Below are 24,327 nucleotides of genomic sequence, written 5' to 3'. Positions count from 1 at the left end.
ATTTTATGAAAAAAATGTAAAGAAGAATGAGATGGCTTCCTGGAGACTAGAAAAGATTGCTAAGATCAATATTGCCAAGCAACAATGAATTGCAATATAGTGATAATACAACTGTTCTGCCAAACTTGATTTCAACAGTAGGATCCCTTGTATTATCTGACTCCTGAACTTTCCTGTTCTTTTAGTAATACTTCCCTACAGGACTCTAGGAATAGATGATGTGAGGTTAAGAAAGATCAAAGAAGGGCAGCCATGGATTTTATGCCTTTTAGAAGGCATACCAATGCATTTGAGGGGCCACTGGAATTTAGTCATATGCCTTGAATATGCCTGTGAGTGCGCTGATTATTTAGCCAAGCTCGAACTCAAGGGAGGTGTTTGACTCAATTCTGTTTTAGTATGGCAGTGGGAGTGGGAGAGGCTTCTCTTGAGTGAATTCTTTAGAAATGCACCAGAGTGTTTTATCACACATTGGTCATCCCTTGAATCCCTCTTCAATTACAATACTACCACCACCACCATCATCACCATCATCGCCACCACCACAACTACACCACCACCACCAACAACAACAACATTCATTTAATATTTGCTACATTTCTGAGGTTTTCCTCAACCGTTTACATCTGTTGTTACTTCACTGATTATTCAAACTCTTCTTTGAGCCGGATATTATGTCTAACTTCATTTGAAAGGCTAGGAAACTAAGGTACAGACGGGTTAAACAAATTGCCTATTGTTACACAGTATATAAGCACTGAAGACAAACACAGTAATTAACATTGATTATCTTTGTGCTCTTCAGCATGTGATATTTCTGACTGAGCCACACCACAGAGAACAGACATGCTTGAGTGGGCATGTCTGCATGTGTGGATTATTCCTTAATCTTCTCTAGTACCTTGTCTTAGTTAGAGTTTTACTGCTGTGAACAGACACCATGACCAAGCATGGACACAAAAGCATGTGCAAACCATCACTTACCTGTAGCACAGACTGTCTGATCTCCATGTTTATGTGGCCTTTGTAAGAGTGTCAATGACTGCTGACAGATTTTCTGGGAGCCTAAAGCAAATTAAAAGACACAGTTTGAAATATTTTGCAATATATAATGATGTTTACTGAATGAAAAGATACATGTTGTTTGAGGGAGGTATTGGTTTCATTGTGGGCTTGTATTTTGTCTTCAAGTATTTCCTCCTCCTACACCTCCTCCTTCTTCAACTGAATAACCTTAAGTTTTATTTACATGACCTTCAGTGAGAACACAGCCTGACCAATCAACCATTTCCTCACTCCCCAGTTCAATGGAGGTGGCCTTAGCCTTGGCCCGGTTGCTGGAGCTGGAGCATCCACAGTGGAGAAGGGGTTCTTGTTAGTCTCAACCACAGATAAGGCACACAGCCTCAGAAGCTGCTGTCAGGACGTTGATGTGCACCATGGCCATGGCTGACTCCCACATAATACCCTGGAAGTCATTGGTGATGTCCTTATGGCTAAGGTCCACCCCATACGCCATCCTTCCAGCCCTCCCCCCATCCTGTCCCCTATGTAGGTCAATCCCACAGCTTGTCAAGCATGAAAGCCAGCATTGTCACATAGCTATCGTGGAATAATCTCCAGGTCCTAGGCATATGCCTCAATCAACAGCTGCTGTTTCCCTGGAATGGTCCTTGAGTAATTCCTCAGATATTTGGAAAGCTCCATCTCAGTGATTCCACCACCAGCCACCACAGCAGAGTCTCTCTCTCTCTCTCTCTCTCTCTCTCCTGTAGCTGTCTCTGGACATACCAGCAGGGGGCATCAGATCCCATTACAGATGGTTGTGAGCCACCATGTGGTTGCTGGGAATTGAACTCAGGACCTCTGGAAGAACAGTCGGTATTCTTAACCATTGAGCCATCTCTCCAGCCCCACAGAGTCATACATGATGACACGCCTCACAATCATGATGGCATCATGCCGGGTACCTCTCTGGATTCTCCCTAAACTGTTCAGCGCCACCACGGAGAATGATGGTACATGTCTTGGCTTTAGGGCAGCCAGTGAAGAAATTGTACCTCTTGCCTCCAATTTGGGTCAGACCCCTGGCAGTGGCCCAGCATATCTGGAATCAGAGCACTCAGTCTGGATTGAGCCTCCACAGGCCATCATTATTCTCTTCAGATCCTCCTCAGGCCTGAGGTGAGCACAGAACATGTATCTAGCAGCAAAGTACTGGGTGGCCACATCCGCAATAGGGAGTTTATACAACATGACTGTGGCTCCAGACTATGACTAACTTGTCATAGAGAATGTTCCACTCAGCATCAAGCATTGCCTGGTAATCCTCCACCGTGTGGACTCTGACTTCAGCATTATCTTTCTTTGCTTTTAGCCTGAGCTCAACATTCAAGAAGACAATCGTGGGGTTCTCATACTTCTTGGGGTGCACTTCAAACACAGTCTAAGAGAAAGCCTTCTTGAACACAATACCAGGCACCAGCTGAGACACCTCTAGGGCTCCACCCTGCATCTTCTTGAGGCCAGTCACTTGAAGCTACAGCAACTTGTCAAGCATCTTCGCAGTATCAACCACCACCTTGGCAAAGACCTTTTGTTGGGAGATCAGCTTGGAGCTCAGGGCTGTCACTCTAGCATCTTCCTCTGTTCTACTTTATCTTGCTTCTCCACAGTCACGGCTATCTCTTTGAAATTGTTGCTTTGCCTTGGCCAGCACAATAAATTTCCATGAGGACCCAGGGTGGTTCTTACAGCCTCAGCAATCACTTGGCAAGCACTGATGAGCTCATGAGCTGTTACTCACAAATTGGGGAATGCCTTGAGAGCTATCAGTCCCTTCTTTCAACAGGATACCTGGTGTGAGTTTCATCTTGGAAGCAGCATCCGGTACCCATAGCTCATCTGTTCTCCACCTCGGGACCCCATTCCAAGTATTGTCTTTGGGCTGGAGACATAGAAAAAAGGAAGTACTTTATATTCTTTGCAATGTCTTGATTTTCACTGTTTCTGCATGCTGTTTTCCAGTGAGCCTCCTAGCAATCACTCAACCTTGGAAATCAGCCTTGGCCTATGAGTGCCTAAGGCAGAAAGCCAACAGATAGCAGGCAAAACAAGCATGTGAACAGCAATGGAACCCTGGGCTATACTAACTACCTCACCAGGTTATATATGTGTCTTCATTTTGTGTCAGAGTGTAGGGGAGCCATTGACAAAGTTCATCTGGACTTTGAAAAGCAGGTGCACGCACGAACCTAATTGTTCTTCCTTCTTTTGCTTTGGAAGTGCTGGTAACTAAACCCAGAGCTCTGTGTATGTCACCCATCAGGCCACCAGCTGAGCTGCATTCCTTGTCTTTTTTTTTTTTTTTGGAACGATCTGATTTTCTGCTTATCTATCTGATATCCTTGTGAAAACAGGGAGAAATATCAATTATATATCTCTGTGTCTTCAAGGTTAGAGATCAAGACACAGCAAATCAAGGCTGTATTAAAGGTAATAGCATGATTCAGTGAATACAATTTGTCTTTACACCATTTATAACTCGCCATAGGCTCTTGGAATACTAGCGATGGCTTACTGGAGAGTTTTGAATTCAGATTCCTCATAGGAGGAGACGAGGGCTAGAATACCTAGTGTGTTAGAATCAACAATATGGAGGCTAAAGAGATGGGTCAGTGGGTATCGTGTTCCTCTTTCAAAAATTCAAGGTGGAGAAAGATTGAGGAAGACACCGGATATCAAGCCCTGGCCCTCATATGTACCTGTGTATATGGGGTATAAACTTGGACTCCCCTCAGTAAATCCTAACTCCCCATTGGACAAAACTTCGAACAGGCAAAAAAGAGAGTCGGGGTGGGGGGGAAGGGACCACAACTCCCAGAATTCAGTGCTTCCTAGTCTTCCTGGTGCTCAGTGGCAGGGGGTGGGTAGATGTTGAGCGTCTTCTCTGTCCTATTGGTCAGTCTTCCTATTAGAGCGGAGAAAGCGACCATTTCTCTCCAATCCAGGCACCGAATGAAAAGCTATTGAAGAGATCAGCCAATCATAACGCGTCTCTGTTCCATGCTTCCTCCACCATAAACTTCCGTGGCGGGAAAACTTGGTAAGTTTTCGCGCCAGGGCGGAGTCACAGGTTTGTTTCGGGCCGGTTTGGTGGCCGGCGATTTCGGGGCAGCGGCATGGCAGGCACCGTAGTACTGGACGATGTGGAGCTGCGGGAAGCACAGAGAGAGTACTTGGACTTCCTGGATGACGAGGTGAGGCTCGGGCCGCGAGCCCGGTGCTGGGGTCCCGCGGATGACCGAGCTCGGCTGATGGCGTCCCGCGGGTGACCTGGGCCGGTGCTGGGGTCCCCACGGGTGACCGGGCACAGCTGATGGGGTTCCGCAGATGACCCGGCACGGTGCTGGGGTCCCCGCGGAAGGCCAGGGCCGCTGATACTTCTTTTCTCTGCAATTTCCTGTTTTTTTTTTTTGTTTTTTTTTTGTTTTTTTTTACTTCAGGTGTACCTCAAAATTTTAAAAGCTACATTCTTTGCTTGTTATTATACGTATTAGTTTCATAAACATATGTATTTTGATCATATTTCTTTCTCGTCGCTCTTTTTGTTGCTGCTACTGATTGCCTACTTTCATGTCTTTTTTTATTTTAATGAGTCAATGGATTTTTTTCTTGTTTTGTTGTTGTTTTTGCGGTGGTGTAGCTGGTACCCAGGCCTTGTGCTTGCCGTCTTCCCCCTCTCCCCCCCGAGCAGCGTATTTTTCTTGAACACTCTCTTGCTTTAGGATATGTTAATTATACCTGCGAGATTCATTATGAAACTTCATAAGCACATCTTGTATTTTGGTCATTTTCTCTTCTTGTCATTTTCTTTCTCCTGCATATCTTAATGAGTTACTAGAATTTTCTCCAAAGCCATTTAGTTTCTGTCTTAAGTCATGTGATCACCCCAGCACGCCCCCCCCCCCCCCAACTTGCACGGAGACTGGTCAGGTGTAAACAGATGGTCAAACCTGTCTCTACTCTTACTTGAAAGGGCTAATGTAACTGGCTTAGAGCCTTCAGATTTAATGACTGACTTGATGGGGGTGCGGGGTGGGACTAACAACTTAGGCAGATTTCTTATTTCTAATCAAACGTGTTTTGTCTGCAAGTAAAGTGGGGTTTAAGTGTAACCCAAAATTTAAAGCTATAGGATGTTGATGAGCCCTGAAAGTTTGTTGATCAACGAAAAACAATTTGAATTTTAAGAGTATTTAAATTAACATTTTTGTGTATATTTCAAATATACATCGTGATTTTGAAATATGTCTGCAACTGTAGTCAGGTGTGTTGTTAGCATCCAGATTTTAAAATTAAATTTTCATATTATCAAGGTTTTTGACTTATTGGTCTTTAAGACTTAGGTCATTCTAAGTCCCAATTAAAAAGTAAGCATATAGGAGGACTGTTAATGACGGGGACAACACGTGATAGGGGATTCTGGGCAGGAGGAAGGGTTGTCTGCAGCCGTCTACTTCCTGGGCACATTGAGACATGTATCAACATGCTGGCATCCTTGTGTGTAAGTGACATAGTTAGTGTCCAGTGTCATCTTTGCTGGTGTAGGCTTTAAGTAGCTCCCAAGTCTCCGCTTAGGACTTTTGAATACTTTTATGTTAAATCTCCCCTGGTATAAATAGTATCCTCTCATGATCAGTCACCTCTCTATAAATTGAATGCTCAGTTCTCCCTAATGCTCTGTTGACGTAGACAGCAGGTATGCTTTCTTTGTCCAGAAAGGCGTAGACCTCACCCCATGATGAGGGAATCCTCTTTTATAATGTAGGAAAGACCATCCTTCAGGTGAAAGGCAGAAGTATGTTGCGCCAGAGGACTAGATAAAGAACACAGAAATGACCGCTATGCCTTCAAGTAATACATCCTTAAGTATGCCCAAGTTCTTGATGCAGCTGCAGACCCCACTGCTGAGCCTGCCTGCCTGTTGACCTTCTGATATTACCTGAATCCCTAGCTGGCTGTCCCTTAGACTCAGGACAGGCTTACTGTCACTTGAAGACACCCCTTTCTACCAATGTTCACAGATTCTCACCATGAAACTATCTGCTTGCTTGTTCTTTTGGTTGTCGCTCTTGAAGCAGTGTTACTCCGTAGCCTCGCTTTGGACTCAGTGGTGATCCTCCTGCCTCAGATGCCTGAGTGCTGGAATTGTAGTTTAGCTTCATGCCCCACCTGAGTTTCCTCTTTGTATCTCCTTCCAGGCAGCATTGGGGATCCAAACTTGCTATGAATAAAACCAAGAACCTATAGAAAGGGGACCCTTGGTGTCTTTGATGACATTAACTTTATGATTCTTAGGAATCTCCTAATAGATTGTAGGTGAAATCTGAGGCCGGGGAGTGAAAGGGAAAGACTGAAGAGCCGTTTGCAGTCATCTGGGCTCCAGAGGGTTTGTTTCAAGGGTTGCTTCTGGTCTGAAACACTTTTGAGTTGTTAATGTCTTAATTTAATGTGTCAAAAAATTTAATAATGTAAATCACTTGATTTGATCTATCTTATTCCTGCTTCGCAGGAAGACCAAGGAATTTACCAGAACAAAGTTCGGGAGCTGATCAGTGACAACCAGTATCGGCTGATTGTCAGCGTGAATGACCTGCGCAGGAAAAATGAAAAGAGGGCTAACCGGTGAGCCATGACAGGGCTTCCTGGGGGTCTGCTGCTTTTCAGGGAGCAAGGAAGGCATCAGGTTTAGATTGGAACAGGCTTCCCTGGGGAAGACCTAGATTTCGTGGACTTGACCTACTACACACAGGCTGGCGTTGTCTCCCAGAGAAGAGGTGGTCTCAGGTGTTTCCATCCTCCAATGTTTTCCCGAGCATCATGTTTTACATCTTTGATGACTTGACATTAACTTCAGTTCTGATGTACTTTACCAAGTCTTACACAGCGGCAGGACAAAGTAGACATGGATTTTCTTTCCCTGACCCAATGTTGTTCCTTCCTGTTTCGAGGGTCAGCTTCCTGAGCTCTGTCTAATGGTTCTTTGTCTCGACCACATGCAGCCTCCTGAACAATGCTTTTGAGGAGCTGGTTGCCTTCCAGCGGGCCTTGAAGGATTTCGTGGCCTCCATTGACGCTACCTACGCCAAGCAGTATGAGGAGTTCTACATAGGCTTGGAGGGCAGCTTTGGCTCAAAGCACGTCTCTCCCCGGACTCTCACCTCCTGCTTCCTCAGCTGTGTGGTCTGCGTGGAAGGCATCGTTACTAAATGTGAGTGGATCGAAGACAGTGCTAGGGCTCTAAGAAAACGGTAGGATAGATTCAGGGGAGCTGTAGTGTATCTGGGGAACTTGTAGGAAACAGTGAAATTAAATAGTAAAATGTGAAGCAACTCGGGCCGCGGCACTCAGGGGACTGGGAGTGACCAGCAGTGGTAGAAGAACAGTGAATTCCCCAAGCTGGAAGAGTCCTCCTCTTCCTTTCTTACTGCAACCCTCAACTATCCCTTCGGTGACATCAGTGTTACTTAAAACCACATATGGATCCAGTGGTACCCTATGTATAGATGTGAAGAAGGACAAATGACAAGTGTTAGGAAAACAGGGGGAAGAGTGTAGTATTTAAAGGCCTTGCATGAATTTAGATCCTCCGTTGTCTGTCAGTGTGCCATTGGGTGACTTTGTGCACACCTTTGTGTCCCTAGGCTCTCTGGTTCGCCCCAAAGTCGTTCGCAGTGTTCACTACTGTCCTGCTACTAAGAAGACCATAGAGCGACGCTACTCTGACCTCACCACACTGGTGGCTTTCCCATCCAGTTCTGTTTATCCCACAAAGGTGAGGACGTGACTCAGTTGGGTGTTTTGGGGGCTCGGAATCGGAGGTGACTGCAAATTCAAGCAGTTGTATAGAATCTGAAGTCTTTATTCTAAAAGTTCTAAAAGTAGGTATGTGAGGTAAGGATTAGTTCAGAAAAAAAGATTGGTTTAAGATAAAGTTTAATACAGAGATCCTACCTTTTTTTTTTTATTATTTTTTTAAAGATTATAGTTTGAGGTTAGGCAGTTGGCTTAGTGTTCTGGAAGCAGGAGGACCTGGGTTTGATTCTCCAGCACCCAAGTAAAAGGCTGGGCATGTGCCTTCTAATCCCGGCCATCTTTGAAGAAGAGAGAACAAGCCCAGCTGAGATGAAGGGGAAATCTGAAGTCAGGCTCTGATCTCCACTTGCATGAGTGTGTGCACTGACTGACACACGTGTGTGCACCTCACAAGTTAAGTTTAGAAACATTGGAATATAGAAAGCCAAAAAGAAGGAAGAACATCATTGGATGACATGCATTTTTTACAGAGTTTAAATCATAGTAATATAATGTGCTTTTTAAAAGTAAGAAGATGCAAGATGCTTCTGTTTTTTGATGCTGCAGTATAATCTTTGCAGATATTTCGGTGGATTTGGGGAAAAGACAGTAAAATGCTTTTTCTATGGTTTTCAGGGTGGAAAAATTGAAGATAACTGTTTTAGTGAGACAAGAGGTTGTTACTATTGATTACTTAACATCTATACTCATTTAGTCAGAGGATACCTTTCTCGTGAAATTGTCCTTGCCTGTGAAGAAGATACTCGATTTTATAAGGTTATGATAATTGCACGTGATAGTAGTTCCTGGGACATAGTGAACACTCAGTAAGCATACAGTGGCTTTTGTGGTTTTAAGAAATTCACATATTATGGAAGCACTTCTTAATGTTTTTTATGAAAGCATATATATATATATATATATGTATGTATACATATATATGATTGGTATATATTTGAAAACACTAAAGTGTATAATTCAAGTTTTTACAAGCAGAATATACTCATATAACCAGCATTTAAAGTGGAAAACAAACTTGTCAGTCAGTACTTAGAAATTCCTACTGAAGGCCATGCTATCCTTTGGAGAAAGGCTCTCTCTACATACATAGCTTTGGCTGTCCTGGAGCTTACTGTGTAGAGCAGACTGGCCCTGAACTCACAGAGAGCCACCTGCCTCTGTCTTCCGAGTGTTGGGATTAAAGGCGTGTGATGCCGCGCCTGGCAGTCCTACTGTCTTAACAGTAGGGATTGCTTTTGCCAAGTGGCTCATAGCCTTCTTATTCTGTTTAATAACCTTTAACACAGTTTCTCATGGTGTAGTGACCTCCAGTTGTAAAATAATTTTCGTTGCTACTTCATAACTGCAATTTTGCTACTGTTAGAAATCATAATGTACATATCTGTGGTTTTCGGTGGTCTTAGGTGACCCCTGTGAAGGGATCATTCAACCCCCAAAGGGCTCATGGCCCACAAGTTGAGAACTGCAGCTTTTGGCTGTTTTCTTATGTACATGCTCTTGTAGCTTTTGTGTAACGTTGTGTATACCCACAGGTTGTCTTATTTGTGTGAAGATGATGCCACATTATGTACCTATTCTGTTGATAGATTTGGATATTCTTTAAATTTTGCCTGTTAGGAATGGTGCTGCTGTGAGCAGTTTGTAGCTTTGGATCCGTGTTTCTATTGTGTATTTCCTGGAGTAGAAAAACTGCATCAGAGCTGGGCATGGTGGAACATGTCCTTAATCCCAGCATGCAGGGGGCACAGGCAGGTGGATCTTAGAGTTACTTCCAGGCCAGGATACATACACATGGAACCTCTGTCTCAAAGACAAAACAAAGAAAGCAAAAGGAAGAGAAAACCTGTATGAGATTATAATCTCAGATTCAGCATCAGTGTGGGGAGTCAGGACTTTAATTTGGGTGTTAGTACAGCCATGGTCCCATCAGTGAAAACTGACCCTTCCACTGGTTGATTTGTTATTAATTCAAGGATCAGGTTAGAAAGGCTGGAAGAGATGCATACATGTTTATTATGGTTTGAGATAGTAAAGTTGCTAAAAGATGTTTTTCATGTCAGATGAATGCTACATTTTTTAAGACAAGACTAAAATGACTTTTTTTCTTGTCTGTAGGATGAGGAGAACAACCCCCTGGAGACAGAGTATGGCCTATCTGTCTACAAGGACCACCAGACCATCACCATCCAGGAGATGCCGGAGAAGGCCCCTGCTGGTCAGCTTCCTCGCTCTGTGGATGTCATTCTAGACGATGATCTGGTGGATAAAGTGAAACCTGGTGACAGAATACAGGTGGTGGGGACCTACCGCTGCCTTCCAGGGAAGAAGGGCGGCTACACCTCGGGGACCTTCAGGTAAAGGGTCTGCTGTGCGGTGGCCTAGCCTAGGATTCCCACCTTCCCACATACATTCCTTAGGCATTCCATCCTCACTGTAGCTCGTGCACAGAGAGCTCTGCTGAGTCTTAGTTTAACAGACCAAGAGTGTTTAGCACTGCTGGAGACTCACCTGGCTTTCCCCTCCACTGTGTTGCAGAACCGTCCTGATTGCCTGTAACGTGAAGCAGATGAGCAAGGATATTCAGCCTGCATTCTCTGCAGACGATATAGCCAAGATCAAGAAGTTCAGCAAAACTCGCTCCAAGGTCAGTTGAGTGGGGAGTGAGTTTGCTTTGAAAGTGTCGCTTCCTGGCTCCCTGCTTGTGGCCATCTTTGTGCTGGATCTGGAGGAAGTTGTTTCCTTTTCTTTTTTCTTTTTCCCTGAAGTATTTGTTGCTAGCTTCCAGTTTTGTTCCAACTGACAAGTTAAGGGTATTTTTGCCATTTTATTGGTGGCACCTGTTGTTTGTGTCTTCTGGGCTGCTCAGTTGAACTTAACCAAATTAAGAATGTACAACTTAGAATATTGGTGTACCATTAAGCCTTATTTATCACTAACTAGTTTAGTTTTATTGAGATTGGCTTGTGTAGCCCAGGCTATCCCTGAACTCCCGTTCCTCCTGCGTATACTACCATCTGTGTTTTTAGTTTTTCTTTTTAAACTGTATTTACTTACTTTTCACCATTTATGTGTGTGTATATACCAGAGAACAGTATGTATGTTTGTTTGCACTGGGAATGTGCTTATTGTGTTGGAGATTAAGCTCAGAGGCCTTGCCTTGTATGAGTTAGCTAAATTCTGTCCCACTGAGCTGCATCCCCAGCCTGGTATGTCTGTTCTTCTAGGTTTGGAAGTTTGTTACAGATTCATAGATGAGAGAGAGCGTGCCATGCTGTGTGAGTTAGGCGTGGTGAATAGGCAGCCACACGATGGGGAGGGAGGACTGAGAAAATACGGAAGCCTGGAATATCAGGAAAAGTAGACTTAGGATCTGGCCTGAAAGAGACAGAAGAAAAGGGCAAAGTTCTAACTTAGAAAGTATGCAGTCCCAACAACCACATGGTGGCCTAAGGGACTTCCCTCCCCTGTTCCCCACCATTGTTTTCTGAGGCAGAATCTAACTGTATAGCCCACACTGGTCTGGGAGCTCCCCATTTAACACAAGCTGGCCTTAAATCACAATCCCTCTGCCTCAGATACCAAGTGCAGGATTGCAGGTATATTCTCCTGAAGATGAGACTTTGCAAGTTTTGTGCTGTAGGCTACCTCTTTATCTGCCCTGCTACTTGTCTGAATGGGGTTGTCTTGGAGCAAAGCTTTTGGTTTTAGAACCTGGGTTTATCTTTTCTATGGGCTCCAGAAACCCTCCCCCCCCCGCCCCCCGGGTGTCACAAGGCTTTTCACTCTTGGTTCTTTGTCCTCCAGGATGTCTTTGAGCAGTTGGCCCGGTCGTTAGCCCCTAGCATCCATGGGCATGACTACGTCAAGAAGGCAATCCTCTGTTTGCTCCTGGGAGGGGTGGAGCGGGAACTTGAAAACGGCAGCCACATCCGTGGAGACATCAATATCCTTCTGATAGGTACAGTGCTGGGGGTGTGTTAGACCTGAGGAACAACAGGCTTGTAAGAATGTCTGTGTCAAATTGTAACTCTGTATCTGGTCATGTTTTAGCCCCACCAAAGTACAGAAGGCTAACATGGGTGGTTTTTGTCTTTTTAAAATCATCCCTGAAGTTCTGATTTATTTGACCAAGACTGTATTCTGCAAATGGGAAAAGGGAAAGAAAGAAGTAACCGTTAACATATTCTTAGTAGAAGCAGAATTTGCTGGGGTGCATGGGGCTTTCCTAGAGAATCATCACCACCTTGTCCCGTAGGTGACCCATCAGTTGCCAAGTCCCAGCTTCTGCGGTATGTGCTTTGCACCGCACCCAGGGCCATTCCCACCACAGGTCGGGGCTCGTCTGGAGTGGGTCTCACAGCTGCTGTCACTACAGACCAGGAAACAGGTAAGGGCGTGCGGCGCCTTGTCAGAGGCCCAGCCTGAGACTGCGCAGATGAGATTCTTCAAGCTTGTAGGTGCTGGCTTGTGTTTGGACCATTTGAAAGATGAGTGGGGTGTGTTGTTATAAGACAGAGCTCTGGAGGAGTGGATAAATTTATTGAAGGCTTTAGGGCTCTGTAGCTAAAAATGTGTTTGAGAAGATGGTTTAAATGATGACAAAAGGGAAGCCAGCAACTTAGGAAAAGGGGAAAATAAAATTGGGGGAAAGACTGGAGTAGCAGGAAAGGAACTCTAGTTGGATGTCACTTGAGGATGTGAGAGGCTCTTGTGATGTGAAGTCTCTTACTGTGTTCTCATGCACTATGAGGACAGGTGCTGGGATCTGTCTCCGTCCCCTGACCTGTGGCACATACAATTACCTCTTCTCTTCCTAGGGGAGCGCCGTCTGGAAGCTGGTGCCATGGTCCTGGCTGACCGAGGAGTGGTTTGCATCGATGAGTTTGATAAGATGTCTGACATGGACCGCACGGCCATCCATGAGGTGATGGAGCAGGGTCGAGTGACCATTGCAAAGGCTGGCATCCATGCCAGGCTCAATGCCCGCTGCAGTGTTTTGGCAGCTGCCAATCCAGTCTACGGCAGGGTGAGTGGAATTGGGCCCATAACCGCTCTTCTTGGACCAATTTGGTTTTGCTTAATGGCTAGACTAAGAGGTTTATTAAAGGTCAGCTCATCCTGTTACTGCCCTTGGATCACAGCAGGTATTCTTCATAGTTCCTATATAACAAAATAAATCATGTGTGCATGTCTGTGACTGTATGCAGGTTCACTTTCTGTGCGAGTGCATCTGTGCCTGTATATTTATATGTAGGCCAGAGGTCAATGTTGGGTGTCATTCTCCACTTTACTTTTGAGACAAGGTCTGTGAGTGAACGTGGATTTTGCTGTTTTGGATGCTAGCTAGCTAACAGTTGATGTAATTGGGTCATTATGCTTCTCTGGTCCTTGTATGTGAAGCAAAAGCACTATGGCTCATCAAGTGATCTCAGCCCTGAGCCTTGGTCTTCCAGGCACTGTTGGTGTTGGGAGTCATGCAGCGTACAGCATGAGAACGCATATGTGTGTTCAGAACAAGGCTTTATTGACATTGCATGATGCAGCCGAAGCTAGCACTGTTGGGGAATCTCTCAGATTCATTTCATGGTTGGTTCTGAGTTCATTTATGGTCATTGTGCATCTGGGAAACAGTTTCTGATGCCAGTTTTCTGTCACTCTCCCAATACTGGGTTTGGGGTCCATAGTTGAGGAGTTGTGATTGTGTGTGTCTGTGTCTGTGTCTGTGTCTGTCTGTCTGTCTGTTTGTCTGTTTGTTTGTTTTTGAGACAGGGTTTCACTATATATAGCTCTGATGTTCTGGAACTCACTATGTAGCTCGGGCTGGCCTTGAATCTAGAAATATGCCTACCTTTCCCTCCCGAGTACTGGGATTAAGGGCATCCTGGCGTGTTTGTTTATTTTTAAGTAATCTTATGTCATTTTCGTATCCATTCATCTTTGGGTGGACATGTAAACCAATTCCATATCTTGGCTGTAGTGAGCCGTGCTGTAATAAACATGAAATTATTCCTGGTATGCTACTGTGGGTGGCAGTATAGTGGCTTCCTGATAAAACTGAAAACCAAACTTAGGAGCTTACCTTTTTAAACAGTTTTCCAATGTTTCTTTGTGTGAACTTACACAGTGATGCTAGTGAACTAGACAGTGATTGTTTCCCTTCTGTTAGGACTGAGGCTGCAGTACTTTCCGTGGATGCTGTACTTTCAGGATCTGTAGGTGAACACTACCGATATGTACATTTAAGCTTTTTTGTTCCTTTTGAGGATGATTGATTTTGTGCTGGGTGTGGTGGCAGCATGCTTTTAATCCCAGCACTCAGGAGGCAGAGGCAGACAGATTTCTGTGCATTCAAGGCCAGCCTTCTCTGTAGCAAGTTCCAGGATGACCAGGTCAGTCAGAGACCTTCTCTGAAAACAGAACAAGCATTTATTTTTACGTGGAGGTATGTGAGTGCAGCATGCATGTGAAGGTTAGAGGACAACTTAGGAGAGATGACTTCTCTCCTACCATATTGCTATCCAGTGATCCTGAGGCCTGAGGCCCTCATATATGCTAGAGGTGCACTCTACCACTGAGCTGTATCCTGGTCCAAATTTTCGGCTTGCCTGTTGTATTTTGTGTGGTCCAGCCTTACAGTCTCACCCCAGGATTGATTTGGCCTTGATGTCTCTCCTTCCTACTGATGTGGCTTCTACTTGGTTGGTTGTCCTCTTGTCCTCCAGTATGATCAGTATAAGACACCTATGGAGAACATTGGGCTGCAGGACTCACTGCTGTCTCGATTTGACCTGCTCTTCATCATGCTGGATCAGATGGACCCTGAGCAGGATCGGGAGATCTCAGACCACGTCCTTAGGATGCACCGATACAGGGCCCCGGGGGAGCAGGATGGTGACGGTGAGTATAGAGAATAGCAAGACTGGCTGGTGGAGGGTCCTAATGGATGTCACTGTCATTGGCCCAGCCCCAGGCTGTGACTGTCTGTGTGTGGTTAATATTGCGGGTACCATCACCTTCCTGACCGCACTTGGCTGCTCACTAGAGGTTGAGTGTCCGTTTTGGGGTTTTGCTGTATCTCTTACCTTTTCTTGGGCAGTTGTAAGCTTTACATTTGTGAGGTCTGTATGTCTGTTTCCTCCTGGGTTCCTGTCTGGTCTCATCTCTTTCTGTGCTGAAAAAGAGGCAAATTCTCTTGGACATTAAACTTTTAACGTCCTTTGTCTCAACCTGTGTTTGCCAGCTCTGCCATTGGGTAGTTCAGTGGATATCCTGGCCACAGACGATCCCGACTTTACCCAGGATGACCAGCAAGATACCCGGATTTATGAGAAGCATGACAACCTTTTACATGGGACCAAGAAGAAAAGGTAAGCCTCTTCTTATTTCTTCCTTCAGAGACCTGAGATTTTGTTAGAGTACATCTTTTTGGGTCTACAGATAGAGCATTTGACCTAGCCAATTGCCTTGATATGTCTGGTTGATTCAGTTCAGGCTCAGATCTTTACTGAAACAGATAGTTTTGAGAGCCAGGCGTGGCTCACACTTGTAATCTCAGTACTTGAGAGGCTGAGGCAGGAGGATTATGAATCTAAAGCTAGCCTGGACTACAGATAACCTGTCTTAAAATTTCCTTTTTTTGACGACAGTGTGCCCAAGTGCTAGTGGGTATGTGATCTGTCCTCTTATTGTCCTGTGGTCCTTTGTGGAGATTTTTGGTGATGATTAGTCGGTAGCAGGCAGAAGAGGCTTTGAGGATGACTTTGAGTAGAGGAGACTTGATTGGGTGCTCAGACATGAGATACTTCAGAAAAAAGTATCACTGCACTGAATTTGAGTTGACGTCTTTGAACCAGTATTCTCACATATAAAATAGGCTATGCAGCAGATGTGGTGGAACATACTTTTAATCCCAGCACTTGGGAGGTAGAGACTGGAGGATTTGAGTTTTAGGCCAACCTGCTCTACACAATGGGTTCTGGGTCAGCCAGTGACAGATAGAGAGGCCCTATTTTCAAAAATGGGGTCAAGGGGCTGGAGAGATGGCACAGCAGTTAAGAGCAGTTCCAGAGGACCAGAGTTCAGTTCCCAGCACTCATATAGTTGCAGATCCAGCCTGGTCTACAAAGTGAGTTTTAGGATAGCCAGAGCCACAAAAAGAAACCCTGTCTTGAAAAAAAACAAAAACAAAACAACAAAACAAAACTAACAAACTTGTAACACTAGAACTTCCTTTTTAAACTTCATGACTCAGGGATAACACCTGAGTTAAATAGAGATTACTAGAATTGCTTTGTGTGTTCCCTTCTCCAAGAGATAAAAGCATTGCCCCAGGTAGGTTAGGAAAGTGGCATTCATTCTCTTGAATCCAGGGAGAAGATGGTGAGCGCAGCTTTCATGAAGAAGTACATCCATGTGGCCAAAATTATTAAACCCACCCTGACGCAGGAGTCAGCAGCCTACATTGCAGAAGAATACTCACGCCTGCGCAGCCAGGACAGCATGAGCTCAGACACTGCCCGGGTGAGTACACGGTAGGTTGTGGTCCTGAGGCTTCCTTAGTTAGAACGTGAGGGCTGGAGTTCCTGCTCTCTGGTAACCTGGGGAGTTTGTACTTGACTGTCCTTCCTGGTCTGAAGAACTTTCTGTCGAGAGACATTTACTTAATCCTTTCTGAAATGAGTGAAAACCAAGACCTCAGACACAGTAAGAATGTCCCCCAGTGACCTGGGACCTGACCACTGTTCACACATGTGAGAACAGAGCTCAGAGGTCAGACTGGAGAGGAGGAGGCAGGGAGGTGGATAGAAGGGTCATACATTTATCATGTACTCAGTGTGGTGCTTGGAAGAGAATGGACGTGAAGACAAGCGGCTTTGCCAGTAGAAGTCCCTACATGGGTGTGAGTCTCAGTAATACTTAGGCAAAAAAACTAGAAGCTGAGAAACCATGATTCAGCACAATTTCTAGTGTGACTTAATAGAGTTGAACTTAACCTGCATCTTCCAGGAATGGTGTAGTTCTTGTAGGACCCAAGTTCAAAGCCAGGCTTATATGAGAGGCCTTCAGGCCCTCTACTGTCACCTCGTACTTGTTCTGTCTCAGGGTCCTCTCATAGTACTTTACTTCCCCTCTGCCCATGGTGGGATGCACAGAGCATCAGTGGTTTCCATACTAAATTCTCCCTTTATGACCGATCCTCCCTGTACACAAACTATTCCAGTGTGCCCGTTCAACCTGTGCCCCTTGCTCACTGGAGCAAGAACTGAGTGTGACAGGCCATTGTGGGTGTGGTCCTGGTTGATCCCTCAGTTAGAGCTCTCTGGCTCTGTTAGTGCACATGAAGATTGCACAGAATTCTTAGGTGATGCAGAAATCGTAGCTTGTAACGGAGTGTCTAGCACTGGTGGTGTTCCACATCGCAAGTGTGAATGTGTTCTTGTCGAGTTGATTTTTTGAAGATTTGTGTGGGGGTAAATGGGAAGTTAGAAGGTCCAAAGGTGGACTGCATGTGGCACTGGAGGTTCATATAACGGGAGACATTGAAGGGGTAACTCGTGTGCCAGTCAGAGCTCTGCAGCTGGTGTGCAGCCTGGTATGCATCCTTTCACTGCTAAGGCCCGTCTCCTTACCCGTGAGAGCGTTGGGCAGTGGCAGGGCATTAGAACTCTCTGGAACTCACAGTAAGCACAGTGTGACTCAGTAGGCCAAGGATCCTAACACTCAATGGCACTTTAAGAAGACGCAGGCTCCCTGTTTGTTTACAGCCTCCTGTGAGCCGCTAGGTGGGAGTGTGCCAGCCTCCTTCTCACTGAGACAGATACCTGTCCTCAGAGCTTCCCTTTTGTACAGGTGGCCTTGACAGATTCAGCTCTTCCCATGTCTCCTCACGTAGGGCTCGGCTCTCCGGCTCTCCAATGCACTGTGGGCCTGCACTAAGAACTGCTCTCCCTGCCCTCACTTTTATGCTCTCACTGTTTCTAGGCAGTTGTGGGAAGGCTACTTCTTTCTCACTCAACCGTGCCTCTTCCTTGAATGCTTTCTCACTTATATTTTAGCCAGTTTTCTTACCTTTGTAAATTTTAAAAATTCATTTAGTTCTTGATACTTGCATTGTATAGAACATATTCTGATGGCTCATCTCCCCTGCATCCCTAGCGCCCTCTCCCCTGCACCCCTAGCCCTTTCTCACTTCCCATCCTTAGCAGCCTCTCCTCTGCCCTGCCAGTGTCTTGCAGATCTATGACTTTTGGTTTCTGTTTAGTTTAACCAGGATTATGTTTGTGATTAACTGTTCATTAATACTTCCTCAGTCCCAGTGGATATACAAATGATTCCCTCTCTCCTCAAATCTATTGGTAGCAAAGAGTGTAGCAGTGAGCAGGGCCACTGGAGTCCTTCCCTATTTGTGCCTTGCTATCAGTGGCCTTGGGCAGACTCAGTGTAGACATCCCCAGCTGCTGTGAATTTGTGATTGGAGAGACTTGTCCAGAAGACAGCATTGCACAGGTCTTCTGCCTGTCTTGGTTCTTTTACTCTTTTTCCCTCTTCCAACTGTTCCCTGCACCTGATGGTATAAATGTCGTGTTTGGGGCTGGGCACTCATCTGCCTGCCACTTACTCTCAGCACCTTGTGCAGCTTTCTCCACTGCCCACTGGAGAGAGAGACTTCTGATATGGCTTGAGGGTGGCATTAGTTGGGCACTGGTTGACATTTGAACTTTAAATGGCCTCACCTATAGAGAAGTCAGATCTTGGGCTTTCTGAGCATTTCTGGTATTTCCTTCTTTCTTTTTCTGTGCCATAAGACACATGTTTCTGTACATGTAATTCCCAAATGCTTTCTTCCTTAGACATCTCCAGTTACAGCACGAACACTGGAAACTCTGATTCGACTGTCCACAGCCCATGCGAAGGCCCGTATGAGCAAGACTGTGGACCTGCAGGATGCGGAGGAAGCAGTGGAGCTGGTTCAGTATGCTTATTTCAAGAAGGTGAGCCGCCTTCAGGGAACCCCATGGAAGAGGAAGGGGAAAGAGCGTTACAGCCAGAGGGATTGGAGGAAACCAGGAGAGCAAGGCCCTCTAAATCAACTGAGCAAAGCTCATGTGAACTCACAGAGCATGTGAATGAATGGGTCTCTGATTCTTGTACCTTCTCTTGGGCTCTTCTTTCCATTGTCTTGTCCAACTTCGATGCAAGGTTTTTGTTTTGTTTTTCATTATGTTTCGGTGTTATCTTTTAGAGGCCTGTTCTTTTCTAATGAGAGATAGAAACGGAGTAGATTGGGGTGGGAGGGGTGGTAGGGGGTTTAAGAAATGTTTATGGCAGGAGGAAGGTAAGCCTTGTACCTACGGCTCACCTGAAGAACCGTAGACCTTGAAGATCTGCCATGATCTTCCTGCTTTTTCTTTCTTTTTGGGGGGGTGGCTGTGTTGAATTTCACCTATAAGGAAATGGCTCGTCCCCTTAACCATAATAGTTTGGACACCTCTCCAAACATTCTTTATTTACTCAGTAAACATGAAGTAACTTCTGTGTGAGAAGCCTCAACAGCATTGGTGAAAGATGGCTAATAAGCTCTCCCTGCCACTGGTCCTGAGACGTGGACCAGGGAAGGTACAGATAAGTCTTAGAAACGTGAAAGTCGTTTATACCCATGATGCAGAAGTGACTTCAGGTTCCTTACTTATTCCTTACTCAGTTTTGGCATCTGTGACATCCCCTGGCTTGGTTCTAGGTTCTGGAAAAGGAGAAGAAACGTAAGAAGCCAAGTGAGGATGAATCAGACCTGGAAGAAGAAGAGGAGAAGAGCCAGGAGGACACTGAGCAGAAGAGGAAAAGGTATCATGGAGTAATAAGAAGTGAGATTCGAGGCTCTGTCGTGGCCGGGGAGAGCCCTGCTTGTTAGTGTCCGGTCCTTCATGGCCCTGCAGGGTTTGCAGATGGAGGTGGTGTGAGTTCCTATAACAGAAGTGACACCATCAGTAGGTCTCCCAGTGTTTTTGAGGCTGTTTTTCCCCTCTTGCTTATGCATTGGTCAGACTGATTGCAAGGGTAGAGAGCACTGGGCAGCAGGGTCTGGAGAATGTCTTTCTGAAAGGGTAGTTGTTTGTTCAGGCCTGAGCCTGGAAACTGATTCGACTGGCCGTGTCCCATGAGAAGGCCTGTATGAGCAAGACTGGACTTGCAGAATGGTGTTTCAGTTTGGTTTGTGGTCTGAGCCCCCAAATAGGGCTCCGTAAAGCCATCTCAGTTTCTTGACTGCTGTGGGTATTTCAGGAGGAAGACTCATGACAAGGATGGGGAGTCCTATGACCCTTATGACTTCAGTGAGGCAGAGAAGGAAATGCCTCAGGGTGAGTGAACATGGCCTTCTGACCCTTGCTTGCAGTTGCTATTTGTGCTGCCTTTTCTCGTGGGTTCCCACTGCCTCTTGCACGAGACCCTGGGAAACCCGCAGTGCAAATGTTAGAAAATAAGCTTGGCTCTGCTGTTGGGCTCCTCCTTGATCTGTGTGACCTTATGCCGTGCCTGGTGTAAGCATCCCAGATAACGCATTGAGGGTCTCCGCCTAACTCCTAACCATCAGAGATATCCCTGTATTATCCTGCCTGGCCCCGTAGGAACCATGGGAGACAGTGCTCACAGGCTTAGTGTAACTGCCGTTTCTTTTGTAACGGCCGTCGGGTTCTGCTATTTTGTAAAGGCCGGCCGGTTCTGCTGCTCCGGTCGGCAGGTCAGGGTCTAGCAAGAGAGAGTGTGGGGACGGAGGAAGGGGAAAAAAGGGGCGAGAGACGCAAAAGATAGATACAAGCCAGAGTCCGGTGGAGTCTCTTCAAGTCTTCTTTATTTTCTTCTCTTCTTACTATATTCTCACTCCTTCAGTCTCCTGACACCTCTCACTTTTTCTCTCCTTCCTCTACTTCCTACTTCCTACTACCTCCTACTACTTACTACCTCCTACTTTCTACCTCTACCTCCTCGACTCCTCTACTCCTCTACTCCCCTACTGCTCTACTTCTCTACTCCCCTATAGAAGGGAAATCCTGGGTATTTATACCCTTTACCACGTGACTTGCCCTCGTGGACAATCTCAACTGAAGCCACTACGTCACGTGCCTTGTAGCCATGGATACCAGGAGCACCTGGCAGCTGGGGGCACTAAACAGTGTAACAAGATGTTTATCAGAGTGCGCTCAGCTATTGCAGGCTGTTGAAACAAGTCTCTTGTCAGGGTATATGGCTCAAGATGGCTGTAAAGATGATAGCCACTTTCGGCTAAGAGTCGGCTCCCAACAGCTTAGCAAGGCGGGAGGAAGGTGGGAGGAATACTGCTTCTACTGTTGGTGGAAATGGCTTCACCTTGCTCTCTCCCCTACCCCTGCAAACATTGTTTCCTTGAAGTGCACACCCCGAAGACCGACGATTCTCAGGAGACCCAGGAATCCCAGAAAGTGGAGCTGAGTGAGTCCAGGTGAGAATATTTGTTCCTGCTTGTGAGTTCCTGCTGGTGAGGGACCAGCTTTCAGGAGTGCTGCCAGCCACCTCTGATGAGCTTAGAGCTAGAATTCCAGCTTTCACAGCACTCCACCCTGATTATGCCAGGCTCACCCAGAGAGTTGCAAACCAGTGTCTGATGGCCTGTGGCGTTTTTACAGAACTGCCTGTTTGTTCTACTGCTTCTATCTTTGTGGAAGTTTGAATTGTTACTTTTAAGGCAGGAGGAACTAGCTTGACTTACCAAGGGCAAACTTTGATTTGTAGCTTACTGTAGCCTTCGATTCTTCTCAGTAGGGTACACCTATTTTTTTTTCCCCCCTCGTAAATTTGCAGATCACTTTTTTTTTTAAACAGATTTTCACTAGGGTTTCAGAAAATACTTTTTTTTTGTTTTTTCAAGACAGGGTTTCTCTGTGTAGCCCTGGCTATCCTGGAACTCACTCTGTAGACCAGGCTGGCCTCAAACTCAGAAATCCTCCTGCCTCTGCCTCCCAAATGCTGGGATTAAACAGAAAATACTTTTTATTTTCCTGAAATTTATATTTACTGGACACCAAAGAAACAACATAGCTAAAGTTAATTTTTAAAGATACAAAGCACAGTGCAGCCAAACATGGAAAAATACTTTAAAAAAAAAACCAAACCCACTAAAACTGGTTGTAATTCAACTCTCCAGAAACAGCCATTGAGCTTTGCTTTCTGAACCGGCCCAGACAGAGTTCACTCTCAAGAGCTGCAGTCTTTCCACAGGCTGCCAACTCAGTGATTACCCCTTCCCTCGCATCCTGAGGGCTCCAATTAAAGCCATGTGCCCCCCTCGCCCAGTTTGAGGTATGGATTCCTTAGTCAAGTTCTTGAATGGCACCGAGGTGGCTCCATGTCACTGCTGTCCGTTCACAGTGAGACATTCTTGGGTTTGTCACATGGCACGGTCATGAGGCATGGTGAGGTCCCTAGACTCTGGTGAAGAGACGTGGGCTTCTATTAAGTCCTGTGTGTAAGCTGTCACCCAGATGTCGTGCCGACCGGTTTACTGTGCTTTGTGTAGGACTGCTAGTCTTAACAGCCTCCAGGCTTCAGAGGCTCCTCATGCCTGAGTTACAGGAAGCTGTGTATGAAGCGTGGGTTAGTTTTAAAGAAGGATGCTCAGAATAGTGGAAGGACACTCCCCCATATCAGTCTTGTCTTACTGCTGCAGGTTTGTTTACGGCCATTTTGTTTGTCTAAGACAAGGTAAAGTTGGCTTCCTCAGTGCTGGTGTTAGACGGGTGCTCCACCCGGCCTGGCTCCTCCTCTACTCACGTTTTTCCCTATCTTGGGCAGGCTGAAGGCTTTTAAGGCGGCTCTCTTAGAGGTGTTCCAGGAAGCTCACGCGCAGTCTGTGGGCATGATCCACCTCACGGAGTCCATCAATCGGAATAAAGAAGAGCCCTTCTCCTCAGAGGAAATCCAGGCTTCACTGAGCCGGATGCAGGATGATAACCAGGTCATGGTGTCTGAGGGCATCGTCTTCCTTATCTGAAGTTGTTCCTGCCAAGTACTGCCCTGTCCCCAGCCTGTCTCCATTCTCCAGTAACTTCCAGAGATGGAAGCTGATAGTGAGACTATCAGGACTTGGTAGAAGCTTTGTGAATGACTTCTTCTGTGGGGCAAGAGCTGGAGGAGGAACCAGGACTGGGGCAGAAGGCCCGCCTCACACACCTTTCAGTCCTACACGTGGGAAGTCTGTGTTTCTGGGCACAGCTGGTTTCTGCATTTGTTACCTTGTGTTTTTACCCCCCCCCCCCCCATCCCCCGTCCCCAAGCACTTTTAGTCCAGGAAGCCTTGAGGTCTGTTGTGCCAGGGTGGCTCAGGCGGATCTCAAAGTTGGATTGGAGAAAGCTTTCCTTGCAATTAGGCTAGTGTTATTGTTGACCTAAATACCCAAGACATTGATGCTAAGTAAATATAACTATTTTGTACATGTGGACTTCATACTCTGTGCTTTTTAAAAAATGATACATTTATTTGTGTGTGTGTGTGTGTGTGTGTGTGTGTGAGGGTTGGGGCTGGCACATACTTTTGGAGGTAGTAGACATCTCATGGCAGTTGTCCCCTACTCCCATGTGAGTCCTAGGGGTCCAAGTCAGGTAGTCAGACTTGGCAGTGGGCTCCTTTACCCTCTGAGCTGCCTCAGGCCCACGCACACTTAAGATTTCTCTTTTTGTTTTAACTTAATTACAAAAGCATTACAGTTAAAAATCACTATACGACTCAATGAACTTGTCTAATTTCAGAGTAGCCACGGGAAGGGAGGCTAGCATCACACTGATTTTATACTTTCAACTCTTTTATTTTTATGTACTTACCCACCACCAAAAGGGCAGACATGGTAACAGAGTTAGAATAAAATGAGGTTTTATATCCTTCGTAAGCCGTGTCCCTTAGTTCTTCCTCATGCCCCAGGATCCAGCCTTGTTTTCTGCTGTATGCTTACGTACGACATGTGCATAAGTTATTGGCTAGGTTCCTTATGTAAGGGAGAACATTCTAACACACACACACACACATATGTGTATGAATATGTATATATTCCTACAATATTATTTCTTCACTACAGCTGAATGCTATTCTATTTTTTATATCTACCAGATTTTCATTACTCATTCATCTAGATCCATCCATCCATTTATCCCTGGGGGCATGCCCAGGATGGAATAGCCTGGGTCAAGTCCTGGGTTCAGTCTCCCAGCACAGCATAAACTGGTTGTAGTGGTGCATGCTTATGGCCCCAGGACTCAGGTAGCAGCAGACAAGCCTAATTTTTGTGGTACATGCCTTTAATCCCAGCACGCGGGAGGCCTGACCTATAGTTTCAGGACTTGCAGGGCCACACAGAGAAAAACAAACCAGTCTAGGTCTTATGGTAGTTTTTAATATTGTGGAACCTCTCCAAACTGATCTCCCTA

At 45.7% G+C, this 24,327-nt stretch overlaps 1 protein-coding gene and 1 pseudogene across 2 annotated transcripts; one reads left to right on the top strand and one right to left on the bottom strand.

The window, feature by feature from the left end:
• Positions 1–1,245: 1,245 nt before the first annotated feature.
• LOC114620599 lies at positions 1,246–2,897 on the bottom strand (annotated as a pseudogene).
• Positions 2,898–4,110: 1,213 nt separating this feature from the next.
• Positions 4,111–23,353, top strand: Mcm3 (minichromosome maintenance complex component 3). Of its 2 annotated transcripts, XM_028766572.1 has the most exons (17): positions 4,111–4,259; positions 6,575–6,687; positions 7,065–7,273; positions 7,707–7,837; positions 9,994–10,232; positions 10,414–10,522; positions 11,683–11,836; positions 12,134–12,265; positions 12,696–12,904; positions 14,601–14,775; positions 15,119–15,245; positions 16,248–16,398; positions 18,729–18,869; positions 19,616–19,719; positions 20,158–20,234; positions 21,283–21,352; positions 22,702–23,353. In XM_028766572.1, the coding sequence occupies exons 1-17, from the start codon at positions 4,182–4,184 to the stop codon at positions 22,898–22,900; spliced, it is 2,418 nt and encodes an 805-aa protein (XP_028622405.1). In that variant the 5' UTR covers positions 4,111–4,181; the 3' UTR covers positions 22,901–23,353. The 2 variants fall into 2 exon arrangements, with proteins under 2 accessions (XP_028622405.1, XP_028622406.1); XM_028766573.1 differs by lacking the exon at positions 6,575–6,687 and having other exon boundaries at positions 4,207–4,259.
• Positions 23,354–24,327: the final 974 nt, after the last annotated feature.

Source organism: Grammomys surdaster, unplaced genomic scaffold (assembly GCF_004785775.1).
Source record: "Grammomys surdaster isolate TR1022 unplaced genomic scaffold, NIH_TR_1.0 169, whole genome shotgun sequence".
NCBI classification, from domain to species: domain Eukaryota; kingdom Metazoa; phylum Chordata; class Mammalia; order Rodentia; family Muridae; genus Grammomys; species Grammomys surdaster.
The sequence above is the reverse complement of the archived record's forward strand: the minus strand, read 5'-3'. Positions and strand labels throughout refer to the sequence as shown.

Coding starts and splice junctions, on each gene's coding strand:
- Mcm3 (XM_028766572.1), top strand. CDS start 4,182: ATGGCAGGCACCGTAGTACTGGACGATGTGGAGCTGCGGGAAGCACAG. Junction 10,523..11,682: donor TCAGCAAAACTCGCTCCAAG/GTCAGTTGAGTG, acceptor TTTGTCCTCCAG/GATGTCTTTGAGCAGTTGGC. Junction 11,837..12,133: donor CATCAATATCCTTCTGATAG/GTACAGTGCTGG, acceptor CTTGTCCCGTAG/GTGACCCATCAGTTGCCAAG.